General features: G+C 43.5%; 2 protein-coding genes and 1 long non-coding RNA gene across 6 annotated transcripts in view; 1 reads left to right on the forward strand and 2 right to left on the reverse strand.

The window, feature by feature from the left end:
- Window positions 1–25,222, reverse strand: part of LOC119118353 — a 439,862-nt gene that overhangs the window by 395,376 nt on the left and 19,264 nt on the right. The gene's annotated exons all lie outside the window — the stretch shown is intronic.
- snx3 (sorting nexin 3) lies at window positions 542–10,328 on the forward strand. Of its 2 annotated transcripts, XM_037245302.1 has the most exons (4): window positions 544–763; window positions 5,569–5,664; window positions 5,802–5,926; window positions 9,487–10,328. In XM_037245302.1, the coding sequence occupies exons 1-4, from the start codon at window positions 602–604 to the stop codon at window positions 9,590–9,592; spliced, it is 489 nt and encodes a 162-aa protein (XP_037101197.1). In that variant the 5' UTR covers window positions 544–601; the 3' UTR covers window positions 9,593–10,328. The 2 variants fall into 2 exon arrangements, with proteins under 2 accessions (XP_037101199.1, XP_037101197.1); XM_037245304.1 differs by lacking the exon at window positions 5,569–5,664 and having other exon boundaries at window positions 542–763.
- nr2e1 (nuclear receptor subfamily 2, group E, member 1) lies at window positions 10,639–17,661 on the reverse strand. Of its 3 annotated transcripts, XM_037245286.1 has the most exons (10): window positions 17,299–17,661; window positions 17,127–17,196; window positions 14,553–14,698; window positions 14,066–14,153; window positions 13,474–13,709; window positions 12,485–12,631; window positions 12,199–12,295; window positions 11,973–12,125; window positions 11,791–11,896; window positions 10,639–11,671 (listed from the first exon to the last, which is right to left on the reverse strand). In XM_037245286.1, the coding sequence occupies exons 2-10, from the start codon at window positions 17,185–17,187 to the stop codon at window positions 11,509–11,511; spliced, it is 1,197 nt and encodes a 398-aa protein (XP_037101181.1). In that variant the 5' UTR covers window positions 17,188–17,196; window positions 17,299–17,661; the 3' UTR covers window positions 10,639–11,508. The 3 variants fall into 3 exon arrangements, with proteins under 3 accessions (XP_037101181.1, XP_037101180.1, XP_037101182.1); XM_037245285.1 differs by having other exon boundaries at window positions 17,127–17,661; XM_037245287.1 differs by having other exon boundaries at window positions 10,662–11,671; window positions 11,973–12,122; window positions 17,127–17,661.

Genomic DNA, 25,222 nt, shown 5'->3' on the forward strand with positions numbered 1-25,222 from the left:
AACAAAAACAGGGTCTATCAGCGCAACTTGTCTTACTTATCCTACCAATATTTAAGTATGACCAATATTTACTTATTAATTTCTGCTATTGACACACCCCTTGACAGGTGAATATGGTTTCTGGATTTCATTATCTTTTTTTTAAATTGACAAATTGTTGTCATTGCGTTCTTGGTATCTGTACTACATAATGACTAACACGATTTATGGTGCAGTGTATTTATGTTTGTTGTATGGCAATTAATTAGCGGGATGTAAACAAAACAGGCTACAGTCGGGCAGCAGTCAGCTGAAGCTCAGCTGATAGGAAGTAGTGTGTGTAAAATTCAAGCTGCCAAAGTAATAGATAAGTCAGCTCCAGAAACGAGGGTAGGGAGGGAAACGTCGAATTGTGTTATTCCAAGTAGACTTAGACGCATTTTAGACTCTTAAATAATCAAATGTTATGGAAGTCCTTTATTTTTACCTTTTAGTTTTTCAAACATTTATCTTAAGCACACCTAAAACAGTTTTTATTGTGAAGGCCAGTACCGGAACGCACATAATAATTTTCAGCTGCGCTTGATGGAACAGCTAGTTTCGCTAAAGCGCAGGGTTAGAAATGGCTGAAACCATAGCTGATACAAGAAGGCTCTTTAGCAAGCCCCAGAACCTAAACGACGCTTATGGACCACCGAGTAACTTTCTGGAGATTGACGTGAGCAACCCCGAGACGATTGGGGTAGGAAGAGGCAGACACACGACGTACGAAGTCAGACTGAAGGTGAGCTTTCATCATTAGTTGCTAGTACCGTTAGCCTCTGGGTTATTTACCTGAGTTTAGCCCACAAATGCAGGTTATTAGCGGGTGACATTGTGACACAATTACGCGCACAACGTTTATATGTAGCGCTAGTGAGGGTGTTTCCCACGTTCAATACAGAATTAATCAGTATGAATGAAAACCTTTAGCTGCTAGGTTAGCATCATCCGCGAGACGAAGCTATCAACGTTTAGCTTCTTAGCATAGGATGATGTCTTTGATAGTGTGACGCCAAGTTTTGTGGGTAGTTTTGTTGCTTCTCTTCTTTTGACAGTGTTTTTTCCCCATCAGGTGAGCACAACGTTTATTGTGGACACCTGCAAAAGCAGCAAAGTTGCTGTAATAATTTTCGATTGTAAAATTTGCAAGAAACTGACCAGTCACTAGTTAATGTGAAGCCCTAATACAGTAACTTTCTTTGCGAAATATAGCCACACCCCATAATGTGGAAATGACATACACTCAAATAATCCTCCAAACTTTAGCCGTATTGATGCGAGCTTTGGTTTGTGTGCTCTGTTGATTTAATGGATCTTCTCTTGACTAACTTGTTTTAGAGCCATTTTCTTGCATTATGGCGTAATATGTGGTCAAGGTGGGGGGGCACACAGTCAGCTTAGGCAGACAGGATGCGAGCTGATCCTCTGGCTCACCTCCCTGCAAGGCATTTCCTTCCTCCCCCTGCTGAGGACATTGCAGGGGAGTTAGAAGGGCCTCTGTTTGGAGAGAAGCTCCCACAATCCTTTGCTAAACAAGCTGATGACTGAGAAAATGTGCAGTAGTGTCGGCTTGTGCAGCAATTGGCTCATAAGAGGCCATACGTGTGACAGACAGCATTGTGTAACACCAATGAGAGTTGTTGCGGTCAAACACTTCCACCTGTTGCGAAACCCGAGTCACATTGGGCTTTGGTTGAAGGCATTACTTTTAATCATTTGTAAGGATCGAAATGTTACAGATGGCTTTTTAGTACCACTCTATTGTAAATCAGAAGTTTAGAGCTATATCACACTGGGCTTCCTGCAATTGTGCTTTATAAGACCACCATTGTTTTTTTTCATCAGGTTTCGCTGCTCCTCAAAAAGACAAGGCAGGGGAAGCAAAGCAGTCTTGAAGCATCAGAGTTGAACACGGGGCTACTGTACTTGATTACCGTGGTGTAATTAGCATATGCATGTAATCAGCATTATTATGCACATCGTAGCCCCATGTGACCTTGCTCTCGGATGAAGCGAATGCCGTGTCAACTTTGCTTCGCTTCCTTTCCTCAGCATCCGTTTGAAGGACTTCATCTTCAGCGTAGTCAACTATTGCTTTTTGGCCACACCGTTGCTCAGAAAAACCCAAAGAGTTATTTATTTATTTATTTGCTCACGGCTCATTTGCCGTGCCTCAAGTTCCCACTGCTGTCCCACGTTCCACCCAAAATCGAAGAGAGCCCTTGTGGTCGCTCTGAGAGAGTCTTCTTAATCCCCTCATTGAGAGGGGGAAGAATGAAATAGGCCAGGCTTGGGGGGGGGTGGGGGGTCTGGAACGGTAACTGCCCGGCCATACACCCTCCCGATGATAAAGCCACCCCCTTCAGCAGCCTTGATCCCGCTTCCACTTATCCCATTTCACTCTCCATGCAGTCACTCGCCTGCTTTGCGGTGAGCTTCGACAGTTGTGCCCATAATAGACCGATGACTGCATAATGTCAACATCGGATCAAGAGCTTATTTACACTATGAAATGATAAAGTCCACAGCGAGTGTGAAGTGTTTTTCATTCAGAAAAGGCTGAGATGCTGGTGAATCACAAGATTTTGTTTTTTGTTTTCTTGCAGTAGCTCTCTCCGAGTTAGCCAGCGTAGTCACTTGTTGACAGGCAGGCTTTAAGTTCCTATTCAAATCAATGGGATCAATCCACCCTCTTTCACTCCCGGAGATGAAAGCTAACTAGATGCTGAAAGGAGACGGATATCTCATTTTTCCTGAGCGGACTTGTAATGTTGATGGGTCTGTGTGAAGAAGTCGACTTTTGTTCTCATTCACATCCATTTGTTTTAGCTTGTAATTGAAATCTGAAATGCCCAAGAGACTCACAGAAAGCTTTTTTTTTTTTTATATATAAACGACAAAGCATGTTTGGATCCATTTTGGTGGAAAACAGTCTGCATAGTCTTGGGTAAAAAAAAAAAAAAGGAAAAAAGTTGAAAATGCCTAAATTGACTTAAAACAGACATAGTAGATTTAAACCATATAATCAGAACTGAACTTGGGAATCTTTGTATATAAATGAGAGCAAGGCTTCTTAGACTTCACGTCATCTTTTATATTCTCTTAGTTTCTCCCTCTCTTTCTTTCTGGCTTAATTTGGATGTGTGTGTGTGACTTTGGCCATTAATAAAATTGAGTCGAGATTGGGCGAGTGGGTATGAGAAGGAGGGGGGGGTGGGCGTGCTTGTCAGGCACAGTCAAGTGTAATCCAAAGTCTACAGCATCCTCTTGGACAACTATTTTAATGGAAATAGGGAACATATTGTATCAAGGCTACCATATCCTACTTGAGATGACAGTATCAAAAGTGGGAGTTGATGCTATGGTAACAAAGCAGCTTTTTGCCAGCGAGAGAGTGCAGAGAGACTGTCAGAGCGCCGGGGCCGGCGAGCGAGAGTGAGTACGCGGCAAAGCGAGAGCAAAAGACCCATCACCCCAAAGCTTTTGTTCCCAGCCTCTTCTTCTTTCAAAATTTCTGAGTATGATGCAATGAGATGCTATTATGTTGCCATTTTTAATGCCATTATTGTGAAAAGGGGTTGTGGTGGAGAAGGGGGGGGGGGTGGAAGGGGGGCGAGCTTTAGGATTCACACTCTCCAACTTGACTTGATCCATCCTGCTAAAAGCTAATGCGTGGTGGTCTTGAACTCTTCTCACAGGAGATGAGTGATCTTTGTCCCAGGCTGGTTTTTAAAGGCGAGCGCCGTTTTCAATGAAGCCAAGATAGTGCGTCTCACACAGTACGCCTGCCTTGCTTCCTATGGAGCAGACGAGATTGCCTGGTAGGCTCATAATGGAAGGTGAAGCTCGGCGGCCTGCTTTCAAGTACCCCTCTCTTTCATTTTGCCTTTTGTTCAGCCCAACGTGCATATTAATTAGCAGCGTAAGATTTCCCAGAAATGACGCCTATAGGGGAAAAAAGACCCCCCCCCCCTCCATTTTTGCTCTAAGCTTTTATTCAGTCAACTTTTTAGCAACCGAGAGTGCCTTTCAGAGAATTACCCAAACGCGGACACCTCGCCAGGTGAAAGTCGGCACAAGGGGCCGCTGAGCCGAGGCTGCCGAGAGAACAGAGGCGGAGGAAACCTGAGCTTTGACTCCGAGGGCTCTCGCGCACCGCCTCTTTTTGGCGGAACCAGACCGCTCACTTTTGTCGTTTGCGTTCCACCCCCCTGTCCGGCAGGAGCAATCTCTTAATCACAGGCTTTGTGGGGGGGGGCAAGAGGATTTCAAGGCCAGGTGACTTACTCGCTGCCCGGTTCTATTGTCTCTGGACCAAATTTCACATCGGCCTGTCCAAAACACATTTTCGAATATGATTGGTCAAACCTTTACACAAAACTGTACTTGATAGTACGTCAGTGTAAATGCGCCGGGTTTTTTTTTTTTTTTTTTTTTTTTTTTTTTTTAAAGTGTTTGTCAGTGTGCACATGATGGGATTAGAGTCACGGCGGTGGCAGATTACCTGTAACTGTGATCTGTTGTGCTGGGGATTAACTTTGCGGCGCTCCTCGCTGTGAGGTAACATTACGCAGCGGGGACAGGCAAGTGGAGTTAATGCTAGAGTAGTGGGGCAATAAAGCTAAACTAATCCACTTCTCGTGTGACCTGAGAAAGAGGAGGGGTGGGGGTCGAGTGTATTGACAACTTCACCTGTGAAGAACTTGAAGGGAGATGCAAAGGGAGAACTTGTAAAGACAAATCTGCTGTTCATCTGTTAATTTTTCTGCTGCAGCTACTTGCTCAATTGCTTTTGCCATTGTGGCGCTTTCTTCGGCAAATTCTGACCTTCCGCAAATGCGGCCCGCTATTGAAAACCCTCTTTGAGCCCCTCCTCGTCGGTGCATTGTCATAGGATGGCCATGTGCTGTCAGGAAGAGTGAATAGCTTTGGCATTGTGCTGTGATTTGCTATTTGAGCCAGTGTTCTCTGTCAATGTCGAAACATTGTCCCCTCTTTCGAACGAAAACGCCGCTCTCGAGTGCTCATCAACAGCGACGAGGGATTAGGCGAGCATCTCCTCCGTGCTTGCAAACATGGGAAAAATAAAAAAATGGCAAAAGAGTCTGAGTGCGGCAGACCTTGGTGAGCGAAACATAAGTGATTTCGGTCTCTTGGAGGCCAGTTTGAGTATGATTTGAACTTCTTTGTTTGCCCCCACCCCCCCAACTTGAAAGACACAAACATAAAATCACTTTTGTTCACCCACTTGACAATGTCAACTGGCTCGTGTTTTTATGCGGTGGAATACTCGTCTCCGATTGGCCGTTCACCGTCGAGTCCTTTCATTGGAACACAAAAATAAAGGCTCCTTCTGAACTTTATGCTCTGATATTCGCCCCTACCTGAAGGTTCCTCAAAGAAAATCTACAAGAAAGTTTACAAGTTTAGATCAACCAAACATGCTCATATATATGTTGTCCATAATCCATGAAAGTTTTTGTGTCTTTATGCATTCGGAGAAATATTGTGAAACTCCTAAAGAGCACCTCCTTTTAACCCCATCAGACGAACCTTCCCATCTTCAAGCTGAAGGAGTCGAGTGTACGGCGGCGCTACAGTGACTTTGAGTGGCTCAGGGCGGAGCTGGAGAGGGAGAGCAAGGTAATTTTATTTTTATTTTATTTTTTAAAATTTTTTTTTTTTTTTTACAGCCCAGCCAATGAATGCAAATTTGTCCACGCAAAATCAATTTATCAATCTTTGTGCGAAATTTAGTGCTGCTTCTAATTTCCTCCCAGGTCGTTGTGCCGCCCCTCCCGGGTAAAGCTCTGATCCGGCAGTTGCCCTTCCGAGGGGACGATGGGATATTTGATGATTCTTTCATAGAGGAAAGACGACAAGGTCTGGAGCAGTTCCTAAACAAGTAAGCCGTCAGCTCAGATGTCACCTCAGACATTTGCCGCATCATTTCGACTTGTAGTGTTGCAAGTAACACTTTGTCAAACAAGTGTCAAAAGATAGCCAGTGCCAACAACTATATTTTTCATGACTGCTCGACAAACATGGAGAGTAGACTCCATGTGGTGCATTCAAATCCAAGTTCAGTTCAATTTTTTTCACAGAGTATAAAGAGTATGTGCTTATGATTATTGGAATATTTATTACCTGACATGTGTTGTTGCCCCGTTTGTGTTCAAATAGCTTTTTGGGGGGCGGGGCACAAAATGTAAATTCTCAGCCAAACTGCTGCTTGTCAAGTAAGCAGAGCTCACTGCCACAACAGCAGTCACTTTTTTTTTTTCTTCCTGAATGTCGTTCTCAACATTAGACTTTTTTTTTTAATTCGTCCTCTTTAACTGTTGTTTCTAATTACCTTACAAAGCAGATTTTTCTCCACACGTTTGATTCGTTTGTGGTGTTTAATTTATGATAATTGCGACGCAAATTACACCATGTGTTACATCGGGGGGGTGGGGGGTTGTGTTTTTTGTTTCATTACAGTGCCATTGTAATTATTTGCTTTGATTGCAGACGTGGTCGTTATCTTTGTTTCATGTGCAAATGTATCAATTCTTCGGATTTGATGTCAAGTGTGCCAAGAAAATTTGAAACCGTAAATATTTTTTTCAAAATATGCCGGCAATGTGTGGGTTATTAGGACGCTGTCTCGTGCATTCCAGGAAATGAATCTTGAAATAAGACGCTGCTGTTAATGATATCATTGTTAGAAACCAGCTTTATCAAATGATGAGATTATTGTGAAGAGCTTATCTTTTGGAATGCACAGCTTGATTGGCGCAACACAAATCAAACGTTGACCCCCACCGCCAAACTTCTCTTGACCCTGTCTTGTAATTGTTCCTATTTCCCATGAGAGGTTAAGATGCAAATGCACAAACCGGATTCGGTTGAAGTTGGGAAATTGTGTAAAATGTAAATAAAACCAAACTACAACGATTTGAAAATCCTTCTCAACCCATATTCAATTGAATACACTACAAAGACAACATATTTAATGTTCAAACTGATAAACTTAATTGTTTTTTGCCAAAGAATAATTAACTGAGAATTTCATGGCTGCAACGTGGCAAAAAATACTGAGAAAGCTGAGAAAAGCTCATCAAACACCTACCGTTTTTTCCATGTATAATGCGCAAAATTTAACTAAGTTATTGTCCTAAAATCTGGGGTGCGCATTATACATGGGTACAATTTTTCGGATATCATACGGAGGCCGCCATTACAGATGCGCTTTCTTCTCTGCTGTTCACTTCAAACACGCTCCATACGAACACAATGCTCTCGTATCAGACGCTTGCTCGATCACCTGCTCGTTTGCTGTCACAATGTACCCTACACAAATCCGAAACATTTCTTCGCTATTGAGTTTGCTAGCGCATGCGCAGTGACACTGACCGGCAGAATAACATCCGGTTGTTCCCAAAGATGATCTTTTTTCTGAAATAATTTTACGTTTACGGACTTCAGTAGGAGTCAAAATTTGGGTGCGTATTATACATGGGTACAGGCTTTTTTCCAGCATTAACATGCCATTTTTAGGGTGCGTATTATACATGGGGGCGCATTATACATGGGAAAAAAAAACAGTATTTGGAACATCCCACATGTGATCAGGCTAATTGGGAACAGGTGGGTACCATGATTGGGTATAAAAGGAGCCACCCCAAACATGCTCAGTCATTCACAAGCAAGGATGGGGCGAGGTTCACCACTTTGTCCACAACTGCGTGAGAAAATAGTTGAACAGTTTAAGAACAATATTTCTCAAAGCAAAATTGCAATGAATTTAGGGATTTCAACATCTACGGTCCATGATATCATCAAATGGTTCAGAGAATCTGGTGAAATCACTGCACGTAAGCGCCACGGCCGGAAACCAAGACTGAATGACCGTGACCTTCGATCCCTCAGACGGCACTGCCTTCAAAACCGACGTGTGTAAAGGATATCCCCAAATGGGCTCAGGAAAACTTCAGAAAACCGCTGTCAGTAAATACAATTCGTCACTACATCAGTAAGTGCGGGTTAAAACTCTACCATGCAAAGCAAAAGCCGTTTATGAACAACATCCAGAAACGCCGCCGGGTTCTCTGGGCCCGAGCTCATGTAAAATGGACTGATGCACAATGGAAAAGTGTTTTGTGGTCTGATGAGTCCACTTTTCAAATTGTTTTTGGAAACACTGGACGTCGTGTCCTCCGGACCAAAGAGGAAGCGAACCATCCAGACTGTTAATCAACGCAAAGTTCAAAAGCCAGCATTTGTGATAGTATGGGGGTGCATTAGTTCCCATGGCATGGGTGACTTACATTTCTGTCAAGGCAACATAAATGCTGAAAAGTACATACAGATTTTGGAGCAACATATGCTGCCATCTAAGCGACGTCTTTTTCATGGACGCCGCTGCTTATTTCCGCAAGATAATGCCAAGCCACATTCTGCACGTGTTACAACAGCGTGACTTCGAAGTAAAAGAGTCCAGGTTCTCCCCTGGCCCACTTGCAGTCCAGACCTGTCTCCCATTGAAAATATGTGGCGCATTATGAAGCGTAAAATACGACAGGGAAGACCCCGGACTGTTGAACCACTGAAGCGGTTCATCAAGCAAGAATGGGAAATAATTCTACATGAGAAGCTAAGAGAATGAGTCTCCTCTCTTCCAAAACGGTTAGAGTGTTATTAAAAGGAAAGGTGATATAACGAAGTGGTAAACATGCCCTTTCCCAACTTCTACTGCACGTTACAGCCATCAAATTCTAAGGTATTAAATTATTATTTGAAAAATTAAATAAACTTTGAGTTTGAGCATTATATATGTTGTCTTTGTAGTGTATTCAATTGAATATAGGTTGAAAAGGATTTTCAAATCATTGTATTTTGTTTTTATTTACATTTTACACAATTTCCCAACTTCAACCGAATGCGGTTTGTATGACATCATCACCCTCCTGGGTCTCAGGTGCCTAAGAAAATTTGTTGCGTAAGCCCTCGTGCGTCATCCACCTCATGTCAGAGTGGCTTTGAGAAAGAACACGGCCCTCCAAATTTTTAATGGAATAGGCATAATGACAAATGGATTTACCTCGTCATTTTTAACTATTGTTACTGGACGTTGCTTATGCCATTCAGCTGGTTATCGAATCCCTTCCGGAAGGGTACAGCTCTCCTTCCTTGACGCACGACCATTTTCTCACCGCAAAAAAAAAAAAGGACAAGCGTGTTAAATTCCTGCTAAGAAACAAAACAACATGAGTGGAGTCATTTTCATGTTTTCCGCTATGACAAGAAAGGCCACAAATCAAGGTATGTGCTAATTAAACGTAAATCACTCAAAGCACCACCACACCTTCAAAATAACTCGCACACTGGCTTCTCCTTTTCTGTCGTTGTGTACGTTGAAGTTTGTTTCTAAAGTTTGACTTCCTCTGACTGCTTGCCTGTGGTCCATGTGTGTGTTTTCAGAGTGGCCGGTCACCCTCTGGCCCAGAACGAAAAATGCCTGCACATGTTTCTACAGGATGAGTCTGTGGACAAGCACTACACGCCGTCCAAAGTCAGACAAGCTTAAAAAAAAAAAGAAGATGGCGCAGCCAACCTACTTGCCCGCAGGCCCTCATCGGACTTGGCCCGCCTGCTCAGCCGAGCTCGGACCACCCAACCCACAGTGCTCCCTCTCCCTCTTCACTGCTTTTGCTTTTTCTCAGACAATTGAAAAAAAATCAAAGATACCCTTCCCCAAATAGACACGTATATAAATATCTATATAAATAGCTCACTGTCCTTTCCAGCCCCCCCCTCCAATTTTTATGTTCTCCTTTTAATAGCAGCAAATGTTTGCAGCATCACATGGTGTCTGGAAATGCCGTTAACATGGCTGTATAATTCTATTTATCGTTTGCGCCGTCATGAATATATTCATTTATGTTGTAACTACGACCCACTGCCGAGTCCATTGTAGAGTCATTATTGGCATGTCGCACATTAGTGGGCCTTGAAATTTAAAGAACGTGTTTGACCTCCACCTTGACACCGCCGCATCAACCCACTCCACCAAAAAAAAAAAAAAAGAAGTGTGTGTGTGTGTGTGTGTGTGCGTGCGCGTGTGTGTATGCGTGTGTCCAGCAACCAGCACTTGTCCTGTTACCACCATCGCTTTTCTAGGAAGTCAATTTACACAGAGGTAACTGCAGTATTTCTACTGGCTATATACGCATTTTGAGATTTATATAATGCTGTGCCATTGTTTTTTTTTGTTTTGTTAATTTTGAGGATTTTCCAATAAAATAGGTGAAATATCAACTGCACGTATGCATAAATATCTTTTGTTTGCCAACTTTCAAATTCATGCGTATGAAGTGTAAGAACGCCAAAAGAAAATTATTCTATGAAGGAACTTATAGGAATAATTTTAGAGTAAATGACTTTTTGTAGATAAATGATGCAAGTTTACACAGATTGTAATTTTATGAGAATTAACTCATAATTTTATAAAGTAATTTAATTTTATAAATAATGTAATTCTGATTTTATAAACTAATGCGTATATTTAGAATTTTACTATTGTAAATGATGACAAGTTTCCATTACCCTTTTGCAAATTATTTTGTAAAAAAGAAAAAAAGTGGCAGCACACTAGATTACTTTTTAAATTAATACCATTTAGGAAAAATTTAATTCACTGTCCTTTTATTCAAATGGTTTCACCTCTTCCAAGTAGTTATAACTCCCACGTTTTTACAATGGAATAAAACCACCATATTATTCCACCAAACGGCTCCCCAAGTGCTGAATATTGGTTTTTTAAATCCATGTCTAACGTTTTTGTTGACCTAAACATTTCAATGTTGCACCTGGATACAAACACTTAAATACAAACTCAATCTGTAGTTGCATGTCCATTGAGGGGACCCCCCCCCCCCTTTCCCACAATAGTCATTTCCTCTGTATTGCCGCATGGGTTTGATTTCAACACTAGATGAGAAGGGGGGGGGGGGGGTTAATATAAATGACATCGCCCGTGGGTCTTTTTTTTTCGAGAGAGAGAGGGGGTAGTCTTCCAATAGGATTGAACACAGCAATAAAATATTAAATTGGTCGTCAAGCTCATTGGTCTCCCAGACACTTGCAGTTATTTTCATATAGAACATGTCTTTGTTATGTCACTTGGCAGCTGCTCCCCAGAGTTTTCAGTCATCTGTATTTATACATGAATAGCTTTCCTCTGTCCAGTCCACTGCTTCTTTAAAGGTAAATCTATCAGGGCGGTTACACTAATCCTTTAACTAGAGCCACTGTTAACAGGCTACTTGATGAACTGGTTTTTTGGCTGTGTTTTCTTTCATACAGATGTTGCTTCTGCTAACTCTGCAGCCTGCTAGGTGAGTCTTGAGAAGGGGTTGCCCCCCCCACCCCTCGTGTTCAAGTCTTTTTTTTTTTTTTTCTTTTTTCTTTTTTTTTTCCAAGCAGGCGGGTTGACTGGTGAGGTCATATGTCGCTGGATTTGTACATGTCGGACAGAAGCCTGGTAATGGGCACGTTGCCGATGGTCTTCTTGAAGAAAACCTCCTCGATGGTGGACGGGCTGACGGAGCGCAAGGAAGGCAGGAGCAGCAGTAGCTTGCCGAAACGACACGGTTGAGTTGGGTACCTGCAACGAATTGTGGGGGTTGGGGACAAATTTTGTTATGTAATTCCACTCTCAGCCACTAGATGTTAGGGCACTAGTTTGAAATTTTGAAAATGGGAAGTGAGTGAATATTTTTTTACCTGGTGTGTATGTAGCTGTTGAGCGTAAGCTGTGCCTCATCCTGTAGCGCAGCGATGGCACTGGCGTTGCGGAAATTCCTCAACTCTCCACCCCCCTGTGTTGGGACTGTTAGCACAAGAGCGGGATGGTTACAACGCAAACCAAAAGCCAAAGTCCGTCTGCGCCGTGGCCGGGCCCTCACCGGCTTTGAACGTCACGATACATTTCAAACAGGCGAACTCTGTTGCGTCCAGCCGCATTTGTCGGAACCTGGTGACCACCTCTTGAAGCGCTTGGATCTCGGACATGATCTTGTTCATCCGCTGGGATTCCGTGTTTTCGCCGTTCATCCCTGCTGATGACACGAAATTACGACTCAGGAAGGTGACCTGAGCCAAAAGGCCTCGTTGCGTGTCTCGGTCACATACCAGAAACGGCAAGTAAAGTCGTAGAGTCCACGGGGATAGCCCACTGCGCGATGCCCAGGACAAATAATTCCCTCCATGCGTCTTCCAACAGAATCAACTGCAAAGATTTGTAAATCTTGTGTTCAAAATAGACTTCTGTAATGCTTAAACCACATTGGCCAATTTATGTCAACCATGTTTGAACCCCCCCCCCCTCCCCCATTGGCCCACCTCTTAAATTTAACGCGCGCCTTAATCCCCCAACTCCATGTTTGCCTTAATTCCCGTTACGTGTGCTTGAACGTACCTGGTCAGATAAGGGCAGCGTGGAAAAGGCCGGCACACTTTTGGCCCACTTGATGCTCATGAAAAGGAGGCGGGCGGCTGACTCGCAGACCGACTCCGTGGCCACCTCGTACAGGTACATGGGGGTGGCGCTGACTTCGTGGGGGTACTGAAGCGGGAGAGAAAAACCATCAGCACCTCAGAAACAGTCATGCTCATTGTATGCGGCAAAGGTCAAATTCCAAGCCACGGCACCTGCTTTTTAGCGACGATTAGTGTTTCTTGCGGCGGATTTGCAGTGAGAAATCTAATTGGCCGATTTGTGCCTCTTAGGGGCTAAATCGGGGCAAGAATTTCAACTTCTAACCCTACTGGGGGAATGAAATCATCATAAAGAAAATTTCCGCTCAACATATAACCTTTTGTTGTGGTGTAGCAATAGAAATTGTTTGTAAATTCAGTTAAGTGTTAATTATGGCACATATTCTTTAACCTCTGTGATTTATTTTTTTTTAACTCCGGATTATGGAGTCAGTTACAGTAGTAGTGAAACTCGTCTTTGTCTTGATGATTTATGATACTGCAGCCTTGTCGCCAAGTCACGATACATGCCTTAATTATTTACAATGTATTTCATTTTTACTTTGTTTTCAAAAAGTATCATTTCATACAGCGTTTTTATTCTTCAATACAACCTCCCATCCCATTCTCATTTTCTGTCTATCACTTTGTTGCCCAACCCAGATGCTGGAGGCAGATGGACGCCCTGCAGTGACGCTTGATTTTGTTTGAGGTGAGTGTTCTGTTGTTGTTCTTTGTCACTTTGGTCGAATTATTTGTTTACATGGGTCTGTATAAAATAGGATTGAATTGATTTGAAATTAGGCTTTAAACTATTTACGTGACAATGAATGTAATAGAATGCAAGTTTTAATTAGAATTCAATTTAATTTAAATAGAATTAATTATAATTGAAGCTTGTATATGTTAAAAAATAAATCAGTACGTTACCTTTGGGGTTGGCTGTGCCAGGCCCACGATGGCCTGCCTCTCTGGTGTGCTAGCCACCGTACTCATATCCAAATTGTGAGGCTCCAGTTGTGTGACTGTGGTGAAGAAGGGGGGCCCCGGCAGGGAAGCGCCTGGGAAATGCGTAGACGACCCATTGACCTCTTTATGACCTCGGAAATACAGGGCCACCTGTTTTCGGATGGTGGACGTTCGGGGTCCCCTCTCGTGTTGGACGGCTGGAAACAGCACAGTAGAAGTCGTTTTATGTTTTGTTTTTACCTTTTGGCTCTGTCTTGGTCACTTTTGGTCATTTGTTGTCCATGAAAATTACTTGATGAATTGATGTGATTTGGCCACCAGAGGGCATATTATAATGCAGTCATGCAGACACAAAAAGGTTTCACAACTGGTCTAAGTGACTTAGTAATGTGAGTCATTTTCAGAGAGGATAATGAATATATACCTGTGAGTACTGCATTGTGACTATTGTCTATGTGTGTTGCTGCACCGTTTGTGTTATAAAATGAAAATTCCATATAGCGTTAGGATAAAGTGGTTGAGAAAATTGATGGATGGTTGGGTGGATATTTACCGTCTTTATTCATGTTGACTTCCAGGCACTTTTTCAAGCGGCATGCTCGGCATTGGTTTCTGTGAGTTTTGTCTACAGGACACCCACCCTACACACACGCACGGAAACAGTGTTATCGTATAATAGCTGCAACGCTACTATCCTTACTATTATCTTCCTAGGAGACCAATTTCCAGGTGCTATCATCATCACGCACGACCCCCCTCGATGCAGTCTCATGGGGGGCGGGGTAAAATCTAAGAGAGGGGGGTGCTAAATAGTATCCCGCCCCCTGCCCCTTGAATCCTCGCTTTCATCACATTAGATGGGATTACACCTGATAAATTACAACGCACCGACGCGTTTCGCTATTTAAAAGCTGCCAGTTTGATGCGTTCAGGCACAGCTCGGAAACGGCGTGAACTGGGTGAAAGTGTCTTGCAGAAGCGCATACGGTGGGGGGGGGAAGGAACCCATTTGATCGGGGTGTGGGGGGGGGGGGCGGTACCTGAGAGCCAGACTTGCACACGTAAGTTCTATTTCGGCGAATGCTCCTTTTGAAGAAGCCCGAGCAGCCGTCGCAGGCGTAGACGCCGTAGTGCTTGCCCGAACTGCGGTCTCCGCACACTTTGCACGGGATGTCCAAAATGCGACCTGCAATGGAAATTTGGAAATTAAGATGTTATTTTGGCAACAACGAATTCAAGAAACATTTTAAAGCTGTTTTCTTTCCGTATCGTAATCAAGGATAGGAAAAAGCAACACATAATGTTAAAAAAAAATGGAGTTCACTTTCCCCTCACTTTGTTTTGCTTTTGAATTTACCATTTTCTATTGGATGAGCCAGTTCGTTCATTGACATCAACACGTAATTACTTTAGCTAGTTTTACAAATTTCTAATCCGTGTATAAAAAAATCATAGCTGTGTAAAGTACTTTCCTTCGTTGTATTAAATTATTTTATAATTATATTTATATAATAACATGTTTTCTTTCTTTCAACAGTGCTTTAATACTTCAATGTCTCATCCTTATAAAAATGGAACTCATATTCTTAAAATTACGTTTTTATAGCATTAATACGTTTTTGCCATCAGGAAGAATAAATTCATTTTCAACAGTTTTTGTTTGTTTCGTTCTTTCTTTATTTTAAATGTTTAAATCAATAATTATTCGTAATTATTAGCAAAATTCGATCTTGCTATTTTAATGTATAGCATTAGTATCTGCGTAATGTATAAAAAAAATCATTCAGTACTTGAGTAACCATTCTTGTTATACTTTATCGTTTAAAGTAAAACGTTTGACTTGAAACAAACACACATTGAATAAGTTACGTATAGTCAAGAAAAAGTATCTTAGTGCAAAAAAAGTACATTTTCTCTTTTTCTCTATTCAGTATATCTATCTGTCAGTCTGTCTAAATGTTTAATCCAAATCCATCTAAACTAGTCATATATACTATTAATTTCTGATGGGGGAGTCAATTTAAAAATCAATTTAAATTTACATCATCAACCACCTTTTTATCTATTATCTCGCTCATTCATCACTTTACTTTTCGATCGTTTAATTCTCATTTTAATCCTAATCCTCAGATTACTCACATTTACAGGATATACTGCGAACTTTTTGCCTTACTTTTTTTCCTCTTAGAAGAAGAAAGAAATCCCCATTTTCATTAACATTTTTATTAAATTAATGGATTCTCTATCTCGCTTGCTCTCGCACTCTCTCTCTGACTCTCTCACACTGGACAGTCGCTCTTCAACCATGGGAATTCAGCGCGCGCATTTTCCAGACTGTAAAAGTGGGCGAGCGTCATAACCGGTCACTGTAAAACAATGGCCGGTGGGTGTTGTGGGGGGGGGGACACAATGGAGACATTAGGGAGGGAAAGTGTTAACTTAATGATTTCGTCCCATTGAAGCTCGTCTGACTGGCCGCATCTCGACAAGCTGCCAAATCGGCCTCATAATGGGACTCGACAGCTGCTTTATCCGGCAGGTCTTTTGGCCCTGGGATTAGGCAGTGACACCGCGCCACCACAATAAACCCGTTTCACCAAACTCCAATCAAGTGCATGGAAATGGACTCCGGTGTTTGGTGGGGAAAGTGAAGTTTTTTTTTGGTATTCAAATCTACAAGAAAAAGTGTGTAGGGGTGGGGTGAGTTGGGGGGCGTCTATGTAATTACACTGACGTTTTGCCACCTGCTCACTGATTCACCAGTGACCCGTCCCAAAGGGTAGCATGGGAATAAGTAGCAGCAAAGAAAAATAACTCCAGGGAGGCCGTTATTGTCATCAATTAGAAAGCCTTTTTTTATTATTAGAATTAAAAACTAGTTGATGACTAACTTGACTTGAATGGATTAAAAGTGCATGTCTACGCACCCGCGGGGTTGATTTGACACTTTAGGAGGGAAATAATGAAATGAAAACAGTACAAGTCAAGTTGATAATTTTGAAAACTTTTTTTCCCCAATTATTTTGTGCGCGTAAGGGACACAATATCGTCACTTTATCCGAATTCGACTCTTTTATGGCGTAGTGCAACAAGGGCCAAAACCTGATATATTTCTATTTAACCAATGTTAAGGGGGTGGCATTAATAATGCATATATTTCGATGAGATAAGTGATATGATTGAGATTTCCAATTAGCTACAATGAATTAACTGAGAAAATAATTTAAATTTGAGTCTGTGCACGTGTATGATTTTTATGGGGTGTTATGCAAAAAAAAAAAGTCCAACATTTTGGCCTAAAAGACGCAGTTTGAAAGGTTTAAAATTAAGAGAAGACGAGGAATTAAGAACATGTTAGAATAGCTCTAATTTAGTTTGCTTGTTTTTCGGCAACGCAAAGAAAATCGGCACTCACAATTTTGAATTTTAAAAACAATTTAAAACTGATTTGGTTTTGAAACGAATAGGCCTACGTAAAAGTTAAAACAGCAATGTGACGCACACGTTTTCCCGAATGTTTTATAACAAACTGATAGCCGCTTTCTTTTAAACATGCACTAATAATTTCCATGCGCTTGATTTGCATCTTTTTCTCAAGTTAAAATGCCACTTACTTGACTTGACATTGAGAATATCCAAACAGCCACTTGTTGAGCCGGCAGGTTTGCTCATCATGGAAAAATGCTGAAGGTTGAAGCTGGAAAAACCGTCTCTTAAAAAAAAATAGTCTAAAAAAAGTGATAAATCTTGATCTCGCTTTCGTTTCTTTCCGTCGCCCCGCCAAACCTAACGAGTCCACGCTCAGCTCGCGCGGCGACGCATCGTCCCTTTTGGTCAACCGGCGAACCGGACCGACTTGCAGCCTTTGGCAGCCCGGCGATGGTGACCTGTCGGCGGCTGCGGTCGATGCGCAACAGGCGTCAAGTTGGAGCTGAAGGAGGCCGGATAAAGAGGGCAAAAAGCAAACAAACCCCAAATGTTTTTGCTTTTCTTTTTTTTTCCTTTTCTTTTTTGTTTTTTCAGTAGAGGCACCAAACTGAGATTTGTGTGTTGAGTCGTGGCCGCAGGTGTGACTTTGTGCTGCTACTTGGCCCGAATAAATCAAGCCTGCTAATATTTAGCACAAGTGTCAGGAGGGAGGCTGGAGGGTGGAGATCTCCACTTCCTTCATCCACTTGGCTTTCCACGCCAAACTCCGCCGTGACGTCACGCTCTCTCGCTCGCTCTCGTCTCTCTCTCTCTCTCTCTCTCAGTCTCGCTCTCTCGCTCGCTCTCATTCATTGATCCCAAGGCACTGCCCACTAGCCACTCTAGTGTTCTGCCCCCTTTTATTACAATTTAGTAAACGTTACAAAAAACTAACCTGGTAGGTATTTTTTTAATCCAGGTAACACCCAAAATGACATAAATAAAACAATAACAATTAAAAAAAAAGCATAAAAATTTAGATACAGTAAACGATGTCAAAAAAGGCACTTTATAATGACATGTCAACGAAAAAATTCACTCACTTTTCATTTCGTTATTAAATGGTATTTAATCAAATAAAATACACATTTTTACTTGTGAATTCTAAAATGTTATTTTATTTGCATTTGCGTAAACTGCAAAGACATAGAAAAACAACGTAAACTGCATCCAAGGTACTTAAAAGATAATCTAACCACATTAAAATATATAATCAGTTAGACGATTCCGACAAAGTCAAAGACGTGATCATTGCTGTCCATTGCTACATGTTGGCATGTTTTTCCAGTGGCTACCAGTAGGCTACTTTAAGTCATTTCTCTTCCCGCATGACGCCCCCACCCGGTTGCCCCGCGCACGCTCCCCTCCCATCCACGCAACTGTGGGCACCGGGTTCTTCTCTTTCTGACACCCTGACCTTGACAGCTTGCTGCGCTCTCTCCGGGTAACTCCAGAAATCCATATTCTGTTTTTAATTGTCCTTCTTCCCACGGTGCGCCGGAGGCCATATGGCCGCACAAAGTGTCGATTTAAGCGGACATGGGGCGAGGCGGGGAGGCGTATTTAATTGCAATTAACCATTGTGTCTTTGGTGTCTCGCAACCTGCAGCTTTTACGCGCGGGATGAATTCACTCGAAAGTTTTTGTAGGCCTTGGCGATGACAAAGCAGACACAATATTAGGTACACCTGCGCTGACTGAGTGCGATGCAAAGAATCGTATCAGGCGCAGCCCTCGATGTGATGAAATGTCACATTTGTAAAAATATTTATTTTAGGACTGAACAACTTTATGATTCTAACAAAACTCCATATTTAAGTTTGGAACTATTCGTAGTCTTCATATATTCAGATCGAATACAAAAAAATAGGGTCAAGGTATTTTAAAATATTATGACGACTAATTGATGATATGCTTTTGTGAAGTGGACCGCGTTGTTCCAGTGAATGACTTTCGACAAAAGTTTTCGACTGCCGCCATCTCACTTGTTTGCGCGTGAGTGCGGATGTGTCCCGTGTGCGCGCGTGTGCGTGGGTGGCTGCCGGCGGTTGAATGGCGAATGTTTGACATAATCTCCTTAACGCGTCCTAATCCTCGTCATTCACGGATAGCCTTTACACAAATATAACCAACATCATGGTTGCCCGGGTTGCCTTCTTTCACTTTCTTTTCGCTCTCTCTCCGCGAGTGACAATCTTCTGCAGACACTTAATGAAATGTCAGCAACAAAAGGAAGCAGTCGATGGTGTGTCTGTTTTTCTGTCTTTATTTATTTTTGTGTATCAGGGGAGCTCTTCTTCCCTATGCAGATATTTGGCATACCTCAAGATAAACAAACATGGGGGAAGTAACTGCAGAACAATAGAAAACCAGATTTTTTTAAACTGCGCGCTTTTATGAGCGTGCATGCTGAATATACGATGCTGAAAACACCACAGACAAGGACTGCACAGGTCCCTATAGGCAATCAGGCGGAATGCAATTGGTTTAGAAAGAAGTCACTAAGCACCAGGGAGCAAATAATGGGGAGATTTCAAGGCTGGTAAAAGCCATTGAGCAGCTGTGCCCCCTCTAAAAGTGACCCCGAAGAAATCAACCACTGCTGCTTTACATCACAGTTATTTTTTTATTCACGTGAATTCAAGCCCCCCCAGGCCCAGATTTGAAACCAGAACTGTAGACTGTGAGACAGATCCACTGTACACCTGGAACATGAAAGAGTGAGGTGTTTCAGCACCATGGATAGTTCCATGTAGTGTGGCAGGTTACCTGTCCCGCTACAAAATGAAAATCTTTTGGCAGTTGACCCCAAAATTGAGGATTTGGGGTTAAAAAAAAAATTGCCCCATCACTAACTGACACAATTTTTGACTTTTTTTTTTTTTTTTTTTTAAACCCATCAGTTATACAAGTGCTGTAGAATGCAGAGTAAGGCAAGAGCTCATATTTGAATCCCAAAGTGAGGCAGACGTGCTGACCACTTGCCCACTCTAAAAAGTCAACCCCTGGGCCCGTTTCCTTGCAAGACACTTTTCCTCATACAGGCCTATTGGTCGCCGCCGCTGTGCAACATTGTGTAGTTGTGTGCATGACAAACCTGCACACATGTGCTCTCCCGAGACAAGAGTCCAGGAGTCCAGAACCCAAAACGTAGAAAACGGGCCGGCGCGTCGCAGTTTGGACGCTCTGACAAATCTATTTGGGGCAAATTGTCAGTGAGAAACTTCCGCTCGAATTGCCTTGGACAAAACTGGCTGTTGGGGAGAGCAAATCCCGCTGCACGAGGGTGGGGGACAATGGGGGGCGAATGTGTTGATGTGCGGCCGGTGGCTGGGGTGGGACAATGGACGGATTAGTCAGTCCCCTGGCTGACTGATTTGAGATGGCTCCTCTCAGCCTCTCACCGTGGGGAGTCCCATTGTCCCGCTTCTGATTCCCACTTCTCACAAACTCCAAACAAAAGTCAATCTCTTTCTCAAGGGGTGCTGGTGGTGGCGCGAGGGGGCCGAGTATCGACCCGTGTTTCGGACGGGGAAAGTGACTCAAAAACTCCACTCGCCGTCCGCGCCAGCCTCTCTTTCTTTCTTGCTCCATCGCCGCTCGCTTGGTGATCTCGAGTGCGGCGGGGAAGCACCTGTTGGAGGCTTAGAGGCAGGCGCTGCTCTGCGCTCGGGCGGGGGTCATTAATATTAAAATATACAGAGATGCCATCACTGGCTGCTCTGAAATCGCTCTGATGTCGCCCCTGGGTTCCCCTCTCGCCATGGACCTCTGCTTTCAGTAGGTAGTGAAGAGCCGTCTTTTCTTTTTTCTTGCTTCTTCTCCCCAACCCATCTAGCCTTTTCTCTGTGAAAAGACTCATTAACAAATTATGACAGCTGAGTAGAGGGGCTTAGTGTGTTGACACTGCAAAGACAAACACGTGAGCGCCGAGACAGCTTTGACTCAGGAACAGGTGCAATCGTTCGCTCAGCTCACATTTTAAGGATGACCGTTGAAATCCAATACAAGAAAAATCTGCTGGCATTCACACATGCCAGCGATAATGTCAAAAAAGTGACCATTTACTAAGCAGACCATCATTTTGTCTTTGTTAAAAGGCAACGAGCTGTCAGCGGGACTCACCCAAATCACTCGGAATTGCTCCCAGCACCGGAGCCAGGACTGGTTCCTATGCTCTGTCAGTCTCGCTTTCTGACCCACTTTACCTGACGTTTGCCTGCTGCCAAGTCAGGTTCAAGGGTCACGCTTTCCAGTCAGCGTTAATTCTCAGTGAGCCGTCTCAGAATTTCTCCCAATAAGAACTAGTGGAGATACCGCAATTGAAATCTGTTATCCAAATTCATCATCTGTTTTAATTGTAACAAAAAACATTTCCAGAATAGGAACGGGCCAGCTAATTTAGGGCCATTTTCTCAATCCTTATCCAATTTTCCCATCCTTAAATTCCCTCCAATTTAGAGATGCTCTCAATTCCACAGTGCCCAAATGCTGTCCTTTGGCCCCGTGCAACCCCCCCCCCCCTCCCCCACAGCCCCTTAGCCCACAGCTATCATTCATAACCTGAGAGAGAAAAGAGATGGGACAAGGACGCAGGGGGGTAGCGGAGAGCAACACGGCAGCTTATTTAGAAGACTTCCTTTATTGGAACATGTGCAAGCAGTTCACGCACAAAGGACTTAAATAGGATATTTTCTGTTCCCTATAGTTGCTTTCCCCTTTTAAGTGCAGAGGCAAGAAAAAAGTAAGTTTACAACTGCCTCCTCAATGGGAGCTCTTCACTCGCAGGTTGCGGGGACCTGAGTGACCTGGGAAAGTTAATTAGGAGGCGAACAAAGAGCGAGCCGCAGCAGAATGCCTCGCCTCTCCTCCAGCCAAAGATGTCATCCATTAATTAGGAAAATCTTTAAGGTGGCCTCATTGAATTTACAGAAAGCCCCGTGGTTGGCGGGCAACAGTTTTTTGATCAGGGCCTGACTCAAACAATGCCTTTCTGGGGGTTCGGAAAGAAGAAGAAGAAGGAGGAGTGGGGAGGAGGAGGAGGTGGTGAAACGTATGGGGCTAGCGTACAGTTTAATGATGGGCCGGCTGTCGATTGTGACAGCTCAAATTCACATGGGGGTGGGGGCATAGTTTGGGGATGATGTCATGCAAAGGGAACCTGGGGGCTTGGGAAGTAGGAGGGAGGGGGGACCACTTAAAGTTAAAAATGCTGCCTGCATCTGGGCTAAATCCGCCACTAGAAAACAGAGGCTTTTTCCTGACTCCCCCACCAACCACCTCGTTGACAAATCATGGCTAATGCTAATGCTAACACAGCAGCTAACATGCAACCTGGCCACTTCAAGATAGGGAACGTACACCTGTTGCTTTTTATTACTGGATGTGATTCCTATGGTTTACTAAATTGGTTACTGTTTCTTAGGCCAAATATCTGTGACCTGTGGAGTTCCGGACAGGTCAATTCTGGTCCCCCTATTATTATTATTATTTTTTTTTAATTATTCTTTGGCAGTTTTGCTAAAGGGTCGATGCAGAATTAGCTTTTTGATTTTAAATCTTTTTGATTTTAAAAAGAAAATAATAAAACAATAGCGTCCAGATGATGCATGTTTGAGATATTCTGTGCAGGCATGCCAGCATATTGATGCCTCTGCTTGGATGTGAATCCCCCCCCCCCCTCCTCCTCGCCTTCCCATTCCCCTCCTGGGGGACTAATTTGTTTGGAGGGCTGACGTGGTTTGTAGCCCAGCACGTCTTGCTGTAAACATATTGCCGTGTCACCGCCAGTAGAAGGGAGGGGGGGTGTTACTTATTTTGCATATCCAGATAAGCTCTATCTATATAATGCTCCATTTATTATTATTTATATATATAAATTTATTAGTAGTACAGTCATAGTAGTTGCACCTATGTGGGTGTCATACAGGCCGAGAAGAAGTCCACAAAGTCCGCAAACTGCCCTATGGCCGGACTTTGGACACAGCGAATAACAACTTAATTGAACGGCTCACCCGTCCTCCCCTGTTCTGTTTGGGCACTGGAGTTTGTCGCTGGGGGTTTATGTTCAGTTCAGTGGGGCTGAAAGAAGTCACTTTTGCATCTTGTTATGGAACAAGACGTCCGGGCTTGTCGGGAGCCACGAGAGGTGTTCTGGTCTTGGGGGGGCGAGCGGAGACAGTCCTCTCCGGGGCGACCGGCAGCGAGGAAGTCAAAGCGGCTTTTGTGTGTCTGTAGTCGGCTTCGTGTTTGGTAATTATCCCACCGCCCGCCGCGTCCCCTTCTCGCTGTACGAGTACCGGCCGACCCAAGTGACCCATGGAAGAGGGCGCAACATGTCGTCAGCTGCCTGATTGGAGGTGACACAGTCAGTGCGGTGATGACAGTGCACAGACATTTACATGCGTCAACAAATTAAAATTTATATTCCCATGCTGAATTGTCTGTGTATGGATCTTAAAATGGATATGAACCATATCCAACCAATTCTCAAACGGCTTTTTAAGCATACAGCAACCTTCACCGTCTTCCTTCATTTGTGGGAATCAAAGCGAAGAGCATCCCTTGTGTCCGGTCCAAGCGGTTCATTTCAACTGGAGTGAGCTTTTGAAAGAATGGAATGGACCCGCCTTGATCTGCGTCAATTGTCATCCTGGGGCCCGGGGCCACTTCGGCAGCCAGTATAGCGGGGACGAAGTCAGGGCTTAATCCCTAGAAAAGAGGAGACTCACAGGAGAGGAGCAGAGTAACAATAACCAAGTCAAGCGTATAAAATGAAAGCGAAATCTCTATTATCACTCCCCGCGATTCCCAGCAAAGTGGTGAAAATCAGGGTTAGTTTGTGATTCGAGTCAGACGCCGATGGAAGAATATGGGGGTCCCCGCGGGTTGGGAGACTCACAGGACGAAAAAGGCCGATATCGGGGAGAAAGGGCCAAGAAGAAAGCCCCTCTCCCATCGCGACATAACCATTAAATGCAGTCTGACTTTATGTTGTATAGAGAGGGGGGCGCAAGAAAGGAGGCACAGTTCTCTGATGAAAGAATGAGGTTTTGGGCGGATTAGGGACGGCCCGAGGGATGAAGAATAACTTCTGCATAACTTTACAGCTACTTTTCTCTCCACCGCGCCAAAGAGCCAAGTTGAAGGCCGCTGGGAGTTAACCTGCGTTCACATCATAAAAAACTATGGATATAATGAAGAGAAATGGGTGGCAAAGTGTGAAAGCCGAGGGGGATGGGAAACAAATCTTAATAAAAAGTCTGTTTTCTAAGTACCGCGCGGTGTGAATTCTTACAAAGAGCTGATGTACTTTTTTCCCGTGCCTGTCGACTGTGTTTGTCGACTGTGTCGCGACAGCCATGTTTGCGGAGTTCATCCCGATGAGGTTTTACACAGAGGAACGTAATACTGTGCTTAACTTTTGTGCGGTTTCCTTCTAAATTCCCTTAAGAACGTGTTGATCAGCTTAGCGGGCATGAGCGCGAGCCGTCCATTCTTGCGGGTGATTTTCTGCACAATAACGGACATTAAAGTATACAGCCTATATTTTACACAGAATACCTTGGATTGTAAGTACAGGTCATTTTTTTTGTATAATTTGCTGCACTTTTACTTATAAAATCAAGGGAAAGTTCAACAGCTATGTATAGTTCCTCAAGAGCTCTCATCATCATCATGTATTTGATCAGTCTAATTGATGATTTTTGTCCTCTTGGTTCCTCTGTCTAGCACATGCTAATGAATGCCGGCATCCGACAATAACGGTCATCTCCAGTAATGATATGCGGATTTTTTTTTCTCTACATGGTGTGCTCCTGATTAGAGCCGCAGAGGAAGAGAGCCAAATAACGCTGTAATCACGACAAAGTCCACCACTGCCTTATCTGTCATACTAATGTCCAAGTTACTCCTTTAAATAATGATAGTGTCTACTATAATGAGAATGGTTGCATGCTCTTTCCAACTAAGAGGTAGGCCTCACTTTGGGCAAAGATAAAGGAACGAGGCCACGTCTGAGCAATTAGTCGGCGGATAGAAGAGTTAATGAGCTGCTCTCGTCGTCGTGTGCAGTTTCGGGGGGATATACCCCTATATTTACCACTCGAGTGGCGCACGGCCATTAGAATAGGCGGACGATGCCGCGCGCGTCCTCTTCCCCCTTATTTTCATTAGGCCCCGATGACTGCAGAATTGATGCGGCCTGAGACTTATCAAAAGCTACTAATTTCACATTAGCGGC

The sequence above is a fragment of the Syngnathus acus genome, chromosome 24, assembly GCF_901709675.1.
Source record: "Syngnathus acus chromosome 24, fSynAcu1.2, whole genome shotgun sequence".
NCBI lineage: Eukaryota > Metazoa > Chordata > Actinopteri > Syngnathiformes > Syngnathidae > Syngnathus > Syngnathus acus.